At 40.5% G+C, this 16,429-nt stretch overlaps 1 protein-coding gene across 1 annotated transcript; it reads right to left on the bottom strand.

The window, feature by feature from the left end:
- Positions 1 to 3,391: 3,391 nt before the first annotated feature.
- Positions 3,392 to 12,037, bottom strand: KRT28 (keratin 28). Its single transcript, XM_064369270.1, has 8 exons — positions 11,522 to 12,037; positions 10,998 to 11,080; positions 10,314 to 10,470; positions 8,324 to 8,485; positions 8,119 to 8,244; positions 5,052 to 5,269; positions 4,373 to 4,428; positions 3,392 to 3,765 (listed from the first exon to the last, which is right to left on the bottom strand). The coding sequence occupies exons 1-8, from the start codon at positions 12,035 to 12,037 to the stop codon at positions 3,623 to 3,625; spliced, it is 1,461 nt and encodes a 486-aa protein (XP_064225340.1). The 3' UTR covers positions 3,392 to 3,622.
- Between the last annotated feature and the right edge of the window lie 4,392 nt (positions 12,038 to 16,429).

Genomic DNA, 16,429 nt, shown 5'->3' with positions numbered 1-16,429 from the left:
TAAAATATCACCATATTTTAAATTAATTTAAATTATAAATTAATTTTGATATTTTAAATTAATTTAAAATATCACCATACATTGAGAAACACTCAAACAAGAAAGACAGAGACTCAAACAAAAAATAATACTCAGGGGAAACAGAGGTAATAAAGAATCTTGAAGAAAACTTTTAAAAAAGAAACTACCTATAATTATTACTTTCAGAAGTAACAAAAATACTGTATATTTAAAACATGGATAGAATATCATTAAAATTGAACAGGATGCACATAGAAGGCCTCTTAGAATTAAAAACAAACTCCCAAAATAAAACTTCAATAGATGAGTTGGAAAATAAATTTCTAAAAAACTCTCCAAAGTTAGAACAAAAGATAAAAAGATAAATATGTGAGCCTTGAAAGAGCCAATCTCTCTTAATCGTTTTTTTTTTTTTTTTTTTTTTATATCGAGTCTCACTCTGTCACCCAGGCTGGAGTGCAGTGGCATGATCTCAGCTCACTGACTGCAACCTCTGCCTCCTGGGTTCAAGCAATTCTCCTGTCTCAGCCCCCCAAGTAGCTGGGATTATAGCCATGCGCTACCACGTCTGGCTAATTTTTTTATTTTTAGTAGAGACAGGGTTTCACCACATTGGCTAGGCTGGTCTCAAATGCCTAACCTCAAGGTGGTGCCTGTAATCCCAGGTACTTGGGAGGCTGAGGCAGGAGAATCTCTAGGCAGAGTTTGCAGTAAGCTGTGATCACACCACTGCACTCCAGCCTGGTTGACAGAGCAAAACTCCATCTCTTAAAAAAAAAAGTGAACCCCAAATGATATTCAACCTTTTATTCTAATCCTTTCCTAAGGTTTATCTCCTCATTTCTAAGTTTTTTTCCAATTGTGACTTACGTAGAGAACCAAAACTTTCTACTTTAACAACCACAAGTGAGGGTGGAATAAAAATCTTTTCAGACATGAAAGGTATCAAAACATTAATCTCCTTTGCACATTTTGTTGGGAGGCCACTAAAGAGAAAAACATGAAAAAGAAAACATGGGATCCTGGAAATGGAGTTCCAATGTGAGTGCACTGAGTGAATGTTCCCACATGACAGCTGGGTAGCAGGCTTAAAAAACAGAAGCCGGCCAGGCATGGTGGCTCACATCTGTCATCCCAGCACTTTGGGAGGCCAAGGTGGGCGGATCATGAGGTCAAGAGATCAAGACCACCCTGGCCAACAGGGTGAAATCCCGTCTCTACTAAAAATTCAAAAATCAGATAGGCTTGGTGGCACTTGCCTGTAATCCCAGCTACTCAGGAGGCTGAGGCAGGAGAATTGCTTGAACTTGGGAGGCGGAGGTTGCAGTGAGCTGAGATTGTGTCACTGCACTCCAGCCTGGGTGACAGAAGGAGATTCCATCTCAGAAAAACAAAAACAAAAACAACAAAAAAACAGATAGCCAATATTGAATAGGAGGATGGGAGATTCTGAAAGTGAGATCTCCAGGGGCATAGATGAAAATGATTGCTTGGTAGTTTCTATTGCATAAGAAAGAGGCATGAGAGATAAAGACAGGCAGGAAACAGGGTTAAACTAGTTAGAAAACCATTCTAACTTTACCTAACTCTAAACTAAGTGTCCTCCATGAATTCGGAAGGGAATGGAACAGCCTAGATCCTGTGCATTCTCAAAACTGACCAGCCATGGTTCCCTCCTGGGAGAGCAACCCATGACGAGGAGAAACTGCTGGGGGAAGGACAGAAATTGGTCAGGAGAGGGTCACAGAGAGATAGGAAACAAAAGGTCTAGATATGAGTGGGGGAGGAAAAAAGAGATAGGAAGTCTCAGAAATCAAGCCAACGTACTTTTGAATCCTAGATAAAAGCAAGGGAAAAGGGAGCTCTGTGAAGTTCGTAAAGCTATTTGGAATTATAGTTTATTCTTTTTATTATTTTTTGAGATGAAGTCTCACTCTGTTGCCCAGGCTAGAGTGGAGTGGCAAGATCTTGACTCACTGCAACTTCTGCCTCGCAGGCTCAAGTGATTCTTCTGCTTCAGCCTCCAGAGTAGCTGGGATTACAGGTGTGCACCACCGTGCCCAGCTATTTTTGTATTTTTAGTGGAGAGGGGGTTTCACCATGTTGGCCAGGCTGGTCTTGAACTCTTGACCTCAGATGATCCATTTGAGGATCATTTGAAATAAAGAAAACAACAACAAAACAACAACCAAACAAACCTAAAAAAAAAACCCAAACCCAAAAGAAAACCCAACATCAAAACAACAAAATCCAGGACAAGTTGAAAGCATAAATGCAGATGCAGGGAAACGGCTTGATATTTTAGTGCCTTTAGGTGATACATTTTTCCTGATTGTTGAACCCCATGTTTTCATTTGGCACTGGGTCCTGCAAATTATGTAGCTGGCCCTGTATATTGTACATTTAGAAATTATTTCCCTGTGAATTTCTAGTATTTGCTTCATTTGATGGCTGTTGGCTGAAGATTTTGTAAATATCCCACTCCTCACCACTTTTTTGAATCTCATGTGGCTGGAGGGTAGTGAGATAGAATTCCTTCTCTCACTGGAGCTTTTCCCTGGAATCAGGCCATATATCAGAGAAATAAAGGAGCTGCTTTCCTTTTAGACAATTTAATATTTGTTGGGAATTCCTACTGTACATTTTGATCCAGAAAGATAGAAATAATCATAATCACAAGAATCATGACGTTCAACCTCATGAGATTTCAAGTTGAAGAACAGGTGTTGGTGAGTTAAATGTGGCCGGCCACATGTTTTTGTACAGACAGTGAGCTAGGAGTGGTTTTACGTTTTTAAATGGCTGAAAAAAGTTAAAAGAAGAATAATATTCCATGATAGGTAAAAGTATTTACAATTCAAATTTCAGCCTTCATAAACAAAGTTTTATTAGAACACAATCAAGTTTACTTTTTCATCTATTGTCTATGGCTGAGGTTTGTAGTTGAAATAGGACCTTACGGCCTGCCATGCCTAAAATATTTACTATCTGGGTCTTCACAGAAAAAACTCCTGACTCCTGTTCTAGAAGAAGTGTCACTAACGCAAGTCATATTGCTGTGGATTTTTCCGGAGATTATCCTGTTTAGATGAGGAATGGTATCCTGGGTAATGTAGATAGAAGAGTTTGAGAGAGACTCTTGGTAAAATACCAGGAATGCGTCCTCTAGTGGTGAGACTTTTCAGTCACAGGAGAATTTCTGAATTTTTCGATTATTTGTCCATGTATATATGGTGTGATTTAAAGATTATGCCTAGTGAATGTTTAATATTCAAATGCCGTGTGGTGGTATTGACTATTATTTAAAACGACAATGAAAGGCAATTAAAACATATTCCACAAATGTTTCCCTATGAATTAGACTTAGAAAAAAAAATCACAAGTAATTATTTATTAGTCATCACTGAATGGAAATGGATGCATATAAACTTTTTTATTTATTTGAAACAAACACCCAACATCCTGTAAAACTAAGAAAACAGATGTTTTTGCTGAGTAACTTATCTTTAAAAGTAAAAAGTGTTTATATTCTCCCTGATATTTAGAATAATGCAATTGTGCAAGATCCTTTCCCAAATTATTATTTTCTCTAAAATGACAGCTAGAAAGGAACCCTTTTTTCTGTCTTGCCATTGGTAATTTTAGACGTCTTTTCTTCAATGGAGTGAATCCTTGATGAAAGAACTTTACCTCGCTGATCTATCTCTTCAACCACTGTCTTTACCAGTGTGGTTTTGGATAAATCTAGAAACAAAGCATATGAATATATATATTCAACCAAAAAGGTTACATGACAATTCTACTGCTAGTTCAATATAATATATTATGCATATTTTTGGTTGAGGGAATAAGTATAAATTTATAATAAGAGTTTGGGATAGTTTTAGCCACTTAAAATAATATTTCCTCTTCAGAACATTTTACCTAAAATTACTTAAATATTGACTACTGTCATAGTGTATGACTGCCATTAAGGTAAAAGTATTACTCTGATAGAACCAGAGGGTCAGGGTGGTGGCTCACACCCATAATCCCAGCACTTTGGGAGGCCAAGGTGGGCAGATCACCTGAGGTCAGGAGTTTGAGACCAGCCTGGCCAACAAGGTAAAACTCCGTCTCTATTAAAAATACAAAAACTAGCCAGGTGTGGTGGCAGGTGCCTGTAATCCCAGTTACTTGGGAGGCTGAAGCAGGAGAATCACTTGAACCCGGGAGGTAGAGTTTGCAGTGAGCTGAGATTGTGCCACTGCACTCCAGCCTGGGCAACAGAGTGAGACTCTGTCTAAAAAAAAAAAAAAAAAAAAAAAAAGAAAGAAAGAAAGAAAAAAGAAATGGAACTAGATTTTACTACCTTTAGGTAAATCCCCAGAGCTTCCTGATCCAAAGCCCTTTGATTTGGAGCAGGAACTGTAAAAGAAATATAATTTATTCTTTTATATTTCTGCTTACTATCACTTAAGAAATATTCATTGACTCAATGAACTCAAGTGAACTTTGTATGCCAAAAACTGGTCTTACTTTTCTATAGAGGAAACTCTTAAGATTTTTATGTGCAGGAGCTGGAAGTAATTAAATGTTATCTAAAGAGAGAATATACATAAATCTTGTTTCCATTTGATTTTTTTACACTCAAGAATTTAAAACCAAAGGACATGCATACATACATATGGATCCCAGTAGTCTGTACAGAGCACATTGATTTCAGGGCAGCAGTGATATTAGGTATGCACTGAAAGAAGGATAAAGCCTGCTTGTGGGAGGTGGAGAGAATCCTGAAACCCACAGTGATTAACATGGACAACAGATGGGAACGGCTGCAGGAACTGTTCGAGTCATCTAAGGCAGAGGAGAACATTGTGATGTACCAGATTTGGAAGAGATGACTCTCTTCCAAAAAAGGCAAGAGATGGACATGCTTTTCTGCAGTGGGAATGAAAAAGAAAAGGCTTGGAAGTATGGAAGGCCAAGGGGAAGCCTACATTTGTAGCTTAAAAGAGGTAAAAACTGGATTTTCAAATGGTTTTACTTACTTTCCATCTCCATCTATCAGGCGGCAGTAGGTCTCGATTTCTTTTTCCAGGTGGACCTTGACGTCGAGGAGATGCTCATACTCGAGCTTCTGGCCCTCGGTCTCAGTTCTGACCTGGTGCAGCTGCTCCTCCAGGGCCCCGATCTGAGTCTGGATCTGCGCCAGCTGCGCACAGTAGTTACTCTCGGTCTCTGTCAAGGAGCACTCCAGGGAGTGTTTCTGAGGACATCAAGCCATGGCAAGGGATGAAAACACTCTGAGGACTAGTAGAACAGTGTTTCTCAGTAAGCAGCAGTATTGCTCCCTAGGCAATTGTGGAAATTTGTGAGGCTTGTCGCAATCAAATGTGAAAGACAGGAGGCTGTCATTTATGAAGTGAGGGCCAGGCATGATGAACGTGGGATCCTGACATGGGATAAATGGCCCTTTTCCCACAAGACTTTCGATGATCCACTCGACGTTGGTGATATTTAGGTTATATTTCTATTAAAACCAAATGATACATTAAAGAACCCTTTTAAGGGTAGCAGAATAAAAAATCAATATGGGAAAACTTGTATTTTGAAATTATATATTTATTTCTGGGTTACCTGTTGTTTCAGCCTTACTCTGCTACTGTCCCTGCCAGTGTTCCAAGGCCTTTTATGCCACTGCTTTTTTTTTTTTTTTTTTTCAAATCCATCCTTGATTTTCTGGCTTCTATCAAAGATCTTTTATTAAGGTACCTGAGATTGAATGAGTGCCTTAACGGATGTGGGATTTCAAGACAAGAGCTATATCTCATAACACAGTACAGGTCATTATTTCGACACTACGCTTATGAATATCATACTTCCTCTCTTCTACTTCCACAGTCTGTAATTTGTCTTGGCGCCTGATCCCTACTTTAATTAAGGTAATTTTCCTCTTTCCCTTATTATAGATAAATGTGTCTGGGCAATTATTACTTCTTTTGATATGAGTTATTATCCAAGTGTCCACCCCAACTTCCACTCTTTCATTTTCTTTCTCTTGTGTGGAGGAACTTCTGTTCTTACGTGGTTGAAAATGAGAGATTTATTATGAGAAGATGTAAGGCTCTGTCTCTTTCATTACATTTTCTAGGGTAGTTGGACCCAAGTATTTACCTAGTAAATCATTTTATCATACTTTTCTTTTTATTGCATTTATGGCATTATACTTTAAAAAATAATTTTGTATATTTCTAAATATATTACCTAGTAACTTCATTCTAGCATTGCAAAGAGGGAGTTATACAATGTTTGTCATAACAGGCAGACATTGGGTCCAATGGGGCTGAGAACCTCAGACTGACTTAGAGCTACTGACTTAGGCAAACAGGTGTGTTACGTGGAGGGTGCTGGGCTCTCCAGGAGCACCTAGATGGAAGGAGATCAGGATGGTAATGGGGAGAGTAAGGCAACAGGTAGCAAGATGCCAGCGAAGTATGTGCTTGGCAGCTCAAAACTTTAATTTCCCTGGTAATGCGTCCTCCTGGGTTATTCCCTTTTATGATTGCTAATACACTCATAAGTCAGAGGGGACAGCATCTCTGCTTCACAGCGTTCCATTGTGAGGGCTGGCTTGTCAAAGAGGGAGGAGAACAGGATGAACTTGGAAGTTTGTACATCACAGGAAGCAAACGTGAACATGTATGTATTTAGACAATTCCCAGCTTACAAATGACTTGTGTTCTAACTGTAGGAGCTGGAGCTTAGAATTCATCATAAGACAACAGGGTCTCAGGTACGTAAGTTAGGTTCTTTGCTCCTAGTATTCTGTAATTCAGTTATGTTCTGTGTTAAGTGGGCTTTTTTCGTGTGTGTGGATTACCCTATGAGCCCAAATTATAGTACCACTGGCTGCACAGACTCTAACTACTTTATAACATTCTTGTTTCTATGTGAAAATGCTCACAATGCTGGTCTGGGGACTCGAAAATGTATTTCCATCAATGTAGCTCAGAAATAGAGGGAGGATTCACTCACATAGCTCCTGCAGCAGGAAGAGAGTCCTCAGGGAGCTAGTTCAGGGAAGAAGGGAAATGGGGAAGAGAGGAGGGTTCCAGGAGCCCGCAGTGGCGGGCTGAGGGGGTCTTGAGTACCCACTAGCAGCCATGATGAGGGAGAGGAGAAGAGGGCCATGCTGGTTAATTGGGGGGGGTCAGTCAGTGTAAAAACAAGTCTTCCATCTGAATCCAACATAGGGAGAAAGCACACACACCTTTAGAAGGCGGCAAAATCAAAAGAATCTCCCTATTGCTTTGAATCATCTTTTCCTTCTTGGCTCACTGCACTCACTTGGATAATAGCTGCTCTCTTCTTTGTGCTACAAGCTGGTGTCCTCAGGGGGCACGAAACCTCTGATGAGGAAGGGAGTCCTTAGGCCACATGTATGCTGTAATTCTCAAAGTCAAGCCTTTTGGGCAGTGCAGCTCACACTCTAGAAGGGAAGCCATTTTTAGTCCTGGGTTGACTCCATGCTGACGTTTTAAGTAAGCCAGGAGCTGGTGGTATGTGCCCAAGTGGCTGAAGGCCTGGCTCCTAGGTGTGCCCTCTGGGACTCGACCTCCGCCCTGGACTCTGGCGATGAAGAGCCTGACAGTGCCCATGTGGCATTCAGGTGTGGTGTGTACCCTTGCTTCCTCTGCCTGGTGAAACCACATGTGACTTCTAATATGTCTTCATCAGTATTAGGAGATGCTGGTGTGATGGTAGCTCCCTGCCCTATGTGACACCAGCCCCACACCTCTGATCATAGACCTGTGGCTAATTTTCAGGTGGAGCGTGTGCTCTGCGGGCCTGAGCTGAATTACCTTAAGAAAGGACTTATGGGAAATGTCCATTTTCATGAAATGAGCACTGAGCAGCAGCCAGGAAGGAAACCCCCAGTGATGTCAAGGAGGAAGAAAAAACTCATTTTGAGTGTCTACGAGTCTGTTTTTCCTGCTCTCCTCCACTCTCTCTGCTAAGTATTTGCTGGCAAAGGTATAATAGGAAAAAAGGGGAAGGGCTTCTTGGAGACTTTCTAGAATCACAGGATCCAGGCTGACCTTCGCTGTCACCTACCGTGGCCAGCTGGGACTGCAGCTGGATCTCCAGGGTCTGCAGGGTGCGCCTCATCTCGGTCAGCTGGCTCCGGGCAGAGGTGGCTGCGCCTGCATCGTGGGAGATCTGCTGCTGCAGCGAGGCGCTCTGCAGGGCCGGGCAAAAGGGTCACTCGGAGTCTCCACCCGCCCCGGAGGCGAGGGCAGTGGGACGGGGCTCACCTCACCTTCTCGTTGAACCAGGCCTCTGCGTCCCTGCGGTTCTGCTCTGCAAGGGCCTCGTACTCGGCTCTCATGTTGTTCAGCAGAACGGTGAGGTCCACCCCGGGGGCCGCGTTCATCTCCACGTTCACGTTGCCTCCAGCCGCGCACTGCAGAGCTTTCATTTCCTGGAGGGAAGCACAAGCGTGGCTTTAAGGCATTGCAGGTTCTCGCTGAGTCTGAGAAGTTTTCGAAGGTGTTACTTTATGTCTCAGTTTGTGGTTGACTGTATAATTTATGGCACACAGTTTTTTAATTGACATATTTGGTCTGTATTTATACCAATCATCTATTTAATCAGTGACCTGTTGGCTGGGCGCGGTGGCTCACTCCTGTAATCCCAGCACTTTGGGAGGCTGAGATGGGCGGATCATGTGAGGCCAAGAGTTCAAGACCAGCCTGGCCAACATGGTGAAAACCTGTCTCTACTAAAAATACAAAAACTAGTCAGGCGTGGTGGTGCCTGCCTATAATCCCAGCTACTCCAGAGGCTGAGGCAGGAGAATTGCTTGAATCCTGGAGGTGGAATTTGCAGTGAGCCGAGATCGGGCCACTGCAGTCCAGCCTGGGCGACAGAGCGAGACTCTTGTCTAAAAAAAAAACAAAAATTAGGGACCTGTTGACTAAAATCACCACCACCACCAAAAACAGTCATAGCACTCCAAGAGAAGTTATTTATTCTTTAAAATGAGAAAGGGATTTAAAGGCCAGAGAGTTACTCAACATATAGTTATTGACTAAATGTCAGATTGATGGGAATGGAACAGTGAAAAAAATCCTGAAAATTTGGGGTTTTGTATAAGATTCCATGTGAAGAAAACCTCTTGTTGCTATAACAGTTTGAAAATAAAATTGCTTGAAGTTATCCTAAGGTATCATGGTCACAGAGGATATGGTAAATATGGTACTTTTAGGTGATGTTGAGATGTGACTGGCTTTTTAAAACAAAAATTTTTTTTCGTTCTGATTCCCGAGTATCAATGAGTGACTTTTCTCGTCTACCCTCAGTGCAAGCAAAAGGTACCCTCTTTCAGGTGGTGTGTCACCGCAGAGGACAACGCATCCTGCTGTGATCCCTACCCTACTCTGCATGCCCTCCGCTGGCTTGGCTGCAGTGGCTGCCATTTCTTCTCTTCCTTCCCTGGGACTTTCTTTTCTTGCTGTCACGCTCTACAATGCCTGGTGCACCTTTCACTCTCCTGCTGACACTTGCTGCTGGTCTGACTTCCAGTGCTCTGCTCTGGGACTCTTCCCTCTCCTTGTTTCTTTTTCATTTTTTTTTTTTTCCTTTCTAGTTTTCCTTCTCTTTCCCTTTCCCATAATTTTCTCACTTGGAACAAGTAGATGTGGTGTTTCAGCGTTTTCAAGTGACTAATGGGACACTCCTGTCATAGCCATTTTCTGAAAATTTGTCATCCATTGCTTTGGAGACTTTTGCAGTTACTTAGGGAACAATCTTTTATTGATTTATTAATTTTCAGTGGATCGAAGCTTCTTGATATTATATGTAAAACAATGAGTTTATTATTGTACAGGGTTCAACATTAAGGTGAACCCAGACTCATTCAGTGGAGAAAAACACTGATATCTTTTCCTGTTTTGAGAGGTCTTTTGTTAGAAGGTTGACCTCAAGAGAGGCCTCTATGAACTAAAGAAATAATGTAGTGGAAAGTAAGATGGTTGTATAGATGCAAAAGCAATATATTCTTTTAAAATGGATAGAGTATTGTACCAGCCTAAAAAAATGGAAGGGTACAGATCAAATTGTTAATATTTATTACCTTGGGGGATGGGAGCATAAGGGCAGAGTGGGAAAAATGAAATTGTCTTTCTTATCCCTTGGCATGAATGAATCACAGTGAACATGAGTTACTATTGTAATTTTAACTCCAGACCCCCACCCAGTATTTAAAATTTACAGAATTGTGATTGGACTATAAGTAAAGCCTCTCCTACCTCTTCATGGTTCTTCTTGAGATATGTCATCTCCTCACTCAGGGACTCATATTGCAGCTCCTGGTCAGTCTTGCAGAGTGTCAGCTCATCCAGGACTCGCCGTAATCCGTTGATGTCGGCCTCTACATTTTGGTGAAGTGTGAGCTCATTTTCATACCTTGGGGGGCATTTAAGTGAATTTCAGTGCCAGTAAGACTACCTCAAGAAACAGAAAAATTCAATCCCAATTGATTTAAACTGAAAATCAGAAATTGAATTGGGACTCTAAATAGTGTAAAAATATACAAAGAAAGCCCTCTTCCATTACCCCCACCTAATTCTGTACAGGATAATTGGCAGTTATTTAATCACACAAATTCCAATGACATGACCCAATTAAATAAAAATACACCATTTTGGAATGTTATTTTAGTAATAGTTTTCCTTAGTTGACTAATGATTTACTGAGCATCTGCTTTGTGGTTGTCAGTATTCTAGGCAGGCAGAGAAATACATCGATATTTTGTCTCAGGGTTATAATAAGTGTGTTAAAGCTGTGAGTGTGGTTGATTGTAATAATATAAATTCTTTGCTTCCTTTAATCTTTTAGGTGATAGTTCATTCTACTTGGGATGAAATTGAAATTTTATTTAACAAATTAAATAGAAAGTTTTTTCTAGAGCATGATTGCTTTTTGCCACTTACTTGAGCCTGAAATCATCGGCAGCCAGTCTGGCATTATCAATCTGCAGAATGACATTAGCATTAGCAGTAGTGGAGGAGATGATCTGGAATAAGCCAAAACAGAGAACACAACAAATAAGTATGCTTTGGTATAAGTCACTATTTTAGGAAACGAAAAATGTTACTCAGGTTTTTGAATAAAATCTCACTTCCTTTTGTGATAATCAAAATGTTTAAAATTCAACTTCTAAAAATGAAATCATGGTTTTATTTATTCTCATGCACTCATCTGACTTTAGAACTACAATACTTTTTTATTCATATGTCTATGGATGTACTTCAACATAAACAATGGAACTAATAACACTCTAACTACATTAAAATTCATGAAGCGTCCATTTTTGGATAATAGGAAGAATTATTTATCTAAATAAATAAATACAAATTACAGATAACAGTCACGAAGCATTTCTTATTGTATGGCTTTTGCTAGGTATTTCTTAGTTTTCAATACTTGGAATAGTTCCAAATCTGTAATTTCTCACCTTATTCTTAAGATCCTCAATTGTTAGGTGATATCTGCTATAGTCATGATCAAGTCCACGGCAAGATCCAGGTCCATATTTTTCATACCAGCCCTTGATTTTTCTCTCTAATTCAGCATTTGCCTCCTCCAGAGCTCGCACGTTATCCAGGTAGGATGCCAAGCGGTCATTAAGGTTTTGCATAGTCACCTTCTCATTTCCAGAGAGGAGTCCCCCTTCACTTCCAGCAAAGCCAACACAAGCAGCATTTCCAAAGGCACCACCAGCATGGCTCCCACCAGGAACACTGCCCAAGCCTCCTCCCAAAGCACAGGAAAATTCACTTCCAGCGACAGAGCTGCCACATGCACTGCTGCCTGCAAAGCCTGCACCTCCGTTGGGTGGTCTGACAGAGCCAGCTCCAGACCTTAAGCAAACATGTCGGGATCCATTAGAAAATCGGAGAGACATGGTGTTTTGAGAAATGTTCACCTTGTCTGTGTGTAACTGCAATGTCCCAGGGGAACAGAATATCATGCACTGGTGATTTCCTTGGGCTTTTATATACAATTATTGGGGCATTCCTATTTGAGTTATATATGCCAAAAGAAAAATGGCATCATTTAGATTAGCATAAAATTATGTGTAATTGGGTGATTTTAAAAATAATTAATGTTTAACATCCCTAGGTATTGCTTTGGGCTGTTTGTTATCTTAAACATAATAGGGTTTGTTCTATATTAAGTTTACTAATGTAACTTCTACTTTTGAGTGAGTAATCCTTTACTTTCATCTAGACCCTAGGCATATACCATCATTATCTGGCGCCAGGTATTATCAAAATTTTTATAAAGTTAAGTAAGATTATGATAGAGGTCTGTGAGGTACAGTAGGGTCTCAATTACCACTGAGGGGTGTAAAGTACTGCTAACTACAGAAACAGATATTTTATCCCACCGGAACAAAAAAAAATGTGTTGTTTAGAAAACATAGGCTAGTGATGTCTCTGTTCTTACCATGATTGTAACATCTATTTATGATCTTGGACAATGACACACATATTGACCCATTATTTTATTTAAAATAGCATGGTTATTATATCTGGTGCTCTATGCTAAGTGCTAAAATGAAAGACATAATGCTAACTAAATGCAGAAATGAAAAAGGCATGATTACAGTCTTTAAGAAATCTATTGTCAGGTCCAGACAGGGGCTGGATTATGATTAGCTTTCTGTGCTAATTTAAAGAGTTTGTAATTAATCCTAAGTAAAAGGCAGAGGGCAACATAATTAGGTTGAAATGAAACAAGGTGGTCAATTACAAGGTTGGAGTAATGGTCCAGGTGAGAAGGATGAAGGCAATGGGGATGCAGTGGTTTTGAGAACATATGGTAATATGATGAGTTTGGGTAGTAAGGAATAAGGGAGAATTGGGGATAACTCTTAGGTAATTGATTTTGGATTCTGGGAACTCATGATATTCACTGAGATGGGGCATATAGGAGGAGAAAGACACTGAGTTTAATTTTGGACCAATTGGATTTGAGGGGTTACTAGAATGTTCCAGATGAAGGTGACTGATGGAAAGAATGACTGTTTAGAATATGTACACTGAATGGGAAAAACTCTTGACTAGCAATGAGCAAAGGAAAATTGGAGGGTCCAGCTCTCATTTGTTCAACCGAGTATTTGGAAGTAATCCTGGTGCAGGAATAGAAAGGATGATCAGACTGATGTGGGTTTTGGGATTTGACGACAGGTCCAGAAGAAGGAAACAGTGGCAGAGAAGTTTCTGGTGTTCTTGAGAAAATGGTTGAGGCCATTGACTGTATGATCATATAGAAAGAAGAAAGTAAAACCAGAGGGATAGATGGACTGAGGAAAAAGGCAGAGAGTGAGCCATTGGGCATCTTTATGAGGTCATGAAGCAGGCGGAGTGTGAGGAGGAGATTGACAAAGGTGAAGGATGACAGGCTAAAGTAGGATAGTGGAAACCAGAATTTAGAATTTTAAAGTAGGCATGACTTCGGGTGTTGCTAAAGTCCAGAAAATAGCCGTGAGACCGGACCCAACAGTCACTGGAACAAGAAGTCAGAAGTGGATTGGACTTGAAGGGCAAGGGAGTAGGAGGTCAGGAACTATCCGGCTATGAGGTTAAATGGGCCATCTAGAAAGGCATGAAGTTTCTCATAATGGCAGGAGATGGGAAGGAAGTGGACTGTGAGCCAGTGTCAAGGTTTTTGGACGATGAGGGAGAGGGGAGTGTGTGGTGAGGGGCCATTGGATGGCATTAGCCTCAAAAGAGGAGTCTTAGCATAAGAATTAAGTGGCACAAAACTAGATGTGGCACTGGGGATCTAGAGAACACAGATTCTGCCTTGAAGTCCTTATGTGAGGTGTGTGGCAGTGGGAGAAGAAGGGGAGATAGAGGGGAAGAAGGCGGATGGAGAGGAGGTGAGAGGAAAAGATGTGGGAGGAAATGAGAGGAAGGGGAGAGAGATGGGAACGGAGATCGGGGATGAAGGAAAAGTTTCTGATAGAAAAAGTCATTAGGACAATTCAGCAGGAAGTGGTTAATGCTCTTAAAAATCATTTCAGTTGAACTCTTGCAGAGAGGTCTGCAGAAAAGAGGTCTTCATGTAGTTGTCAAAATGTGGATAAAAAGAGTTTCCACTTCATAAGCTTGTTGAGAAGCTAAATGAGATCATGCTTAGCACAGTGCCTGGCAAACGGAAAACTGTCAATGAATGGCAGCCATTATTATTACTGTTGTTGTAATTGTTTCTAACTGGGTGTGTGAGTGTGGAGGGCCGGGACGTCAGGCTGGAAGGGAAGGAGAGGTGAGCAAGGAGAAACCTCCTTTCTCTTGAGGCCATGGCTGTGGAGGGTGGGGGTGAAGAGAGTTGGGAGGGCAGGAAAAAGGAGAGACAAGACACAGGAGGCACTTGGTTGCATGTGACTGGTTTCAAGTCCACTTGGTTGGACTTGACTGTGTTCAGGGGATTGATGACAAGTACAAAGTTGTTTTGCCACCAGGATAGTCAGGGGGAATCTCCTGGAACCACCTTGGCCTAAGCAGTCTGGATGGAGCCTGGTCAGCTGGCACTGAGGGCGGCTCGTGCATGGCCTCTAAAATGCATTTTCTGGACAAAGTTGTAGGATATTCTTAGCGTTGCAAAGAGCCTTAGACATCACCTAATTCAGCCTCTTGTCTGGCAGATGAGGGCAACTGAGACCCAGAAATGTCGAACAATTTGCTCAGAGTCGTGAGGGTTAGGCCAGGTGAAAACTTGGCATATGCTCAAGATGACTTTGGTATTCTGGCAACGTGAGTATATTTAGACATAAATAATTATGCTGTGATGCATGATTATACAAATATTTTATATGTTGCCATTTGTGGTCTTTTTGTTTTAAACATTGGCAAACTTTTTAATATCTAGAGACTAGATATTATAAAATTAGGACTCGTTTGTCTAGTATGTACACAATACACACAGTACAACAAAGTTAAATAAAATACATGTAGCAAATAGGGAAATGGATAAGCTGAAATTTTCTAGTACACACCATCCATAGTCTTAACATGCAAGAGTTGTAGAATGATTCTAATGGAATTGTTGAGATTTAAATATAAGAAATTAGAATATGAAAATTTATAAAGAATTGTAAATTTCTCATTTATTACTAAACTCCAAATAATAACTAGACAAGTAATTGGTATAACGTGTCTGCATCCTTTATAGGCAAATAAAATGTTTCCAAAAGGCCATTTTACAACAAATAAAGAAACAACAATGCATTGCATACTTGAAAATTGCTAAGAGAGTAGATTTTAAGTGTTCTCACCACAAAAAATGATTAAGATATGGGGTAATGCGTGTGTTAATTACTTTGAGCCATTCCACAATGTACACGTATTTTCTTTTTGCCTTTTCTTTTTAACTTTTCTTAATCAAAATAAAGCTCTTTTATTGTTTTGTTTTCTTTAAAAATGTACACATATTTTAAAACATCGTGTTGTACAGCATAAATATATACAATTTCAATTTGTTAATGTAAAAAAAAATGAAAACAGCAAAAAGAAAAGATAACAAACTGTTTCTTTAAAAAGCATGTGCTTAAATAAGTGGATTCCCCTTTTCAGCCAGCGTCTGTCGTTAGGACCCTGGCGATCCCACGTTGCCGGCCACACTCGGCCCTCTCCTTCCACCAGGGGGCAGGGCTCATCTTCAAATGGATCTCGCCGCGCAGATGCGAGCGGGGCGGGAACCTCCTCTTTAGCCTGGGTCCCTGCTGTCCTCAGGTGGAAAAGATTAAACCTCTGAAAACAAGCAGCCTCACCAATAAGCTTTATGAAGTTACAGAGTGTGATGAGTACAAAGACATGATGGCCTTACATTGATATGGTGCTTTATAGCTTCCAAAGGGATTTCTTGTATATGATCTTTTTTGAACCTTAAAATGAAGCTGGGAATTAGGAAGAGAGAGGTTTCCTTTCCCTGTTTTAAAGATAAGGAAACAGAGGAACAGTTCAAGGATTCACAGTGTAAAACTGGATGGATAAGGCTCAGAATGTGCCTTGTGTCTCAGTGCAGTGGTCTTTTCAGTACATAATTATCTTAAGCTCAGGTAGAGAAATGAAAACCAAACACTGCAAAATCTGTCTCTATGAAAAGTATAACCATATCTCTTACAAATTCTTTGCAGACTTTTGAGTTAATAGCAAAATAAAATTTTGACTACAGGCATGCTATCAGGTTTCGTTCATTCATTCATTTTTGCAGTCGAGAAACACTTAATGAACACCTGTTTTTAAAAACCTTTATTTTAGGTTCAAGGGTACATGTGCAGGTTTGTTATACAGGTAAACTCATGTTACAGGGGTTTGCTGTACAGGTTACTTCATCACCCAGGTGCTAAGCCTAG

Source organism: Aotus nancymaae, unplaced genomic scaffold, assembly GCF_030222135.1.
Source record: "Aotus nancymaae isolate 86718 unplaced genomic scaffold, 86718_ANA_hifiasm-v0.15.2.pri h1tg000089l, whole genome shotgun sequence".
Taxonomy (NCBI): Eukaryota; Metazoa; Chordata; class Mammalia; order Primates; family Aotidae; genus Aotus; species Aotus nancymaae.
The sequence above is the reverse complement of the archived record's forward strand: the minus strand, read 5'-3'. Positions and strand labels throughout refer to the sequence as shown.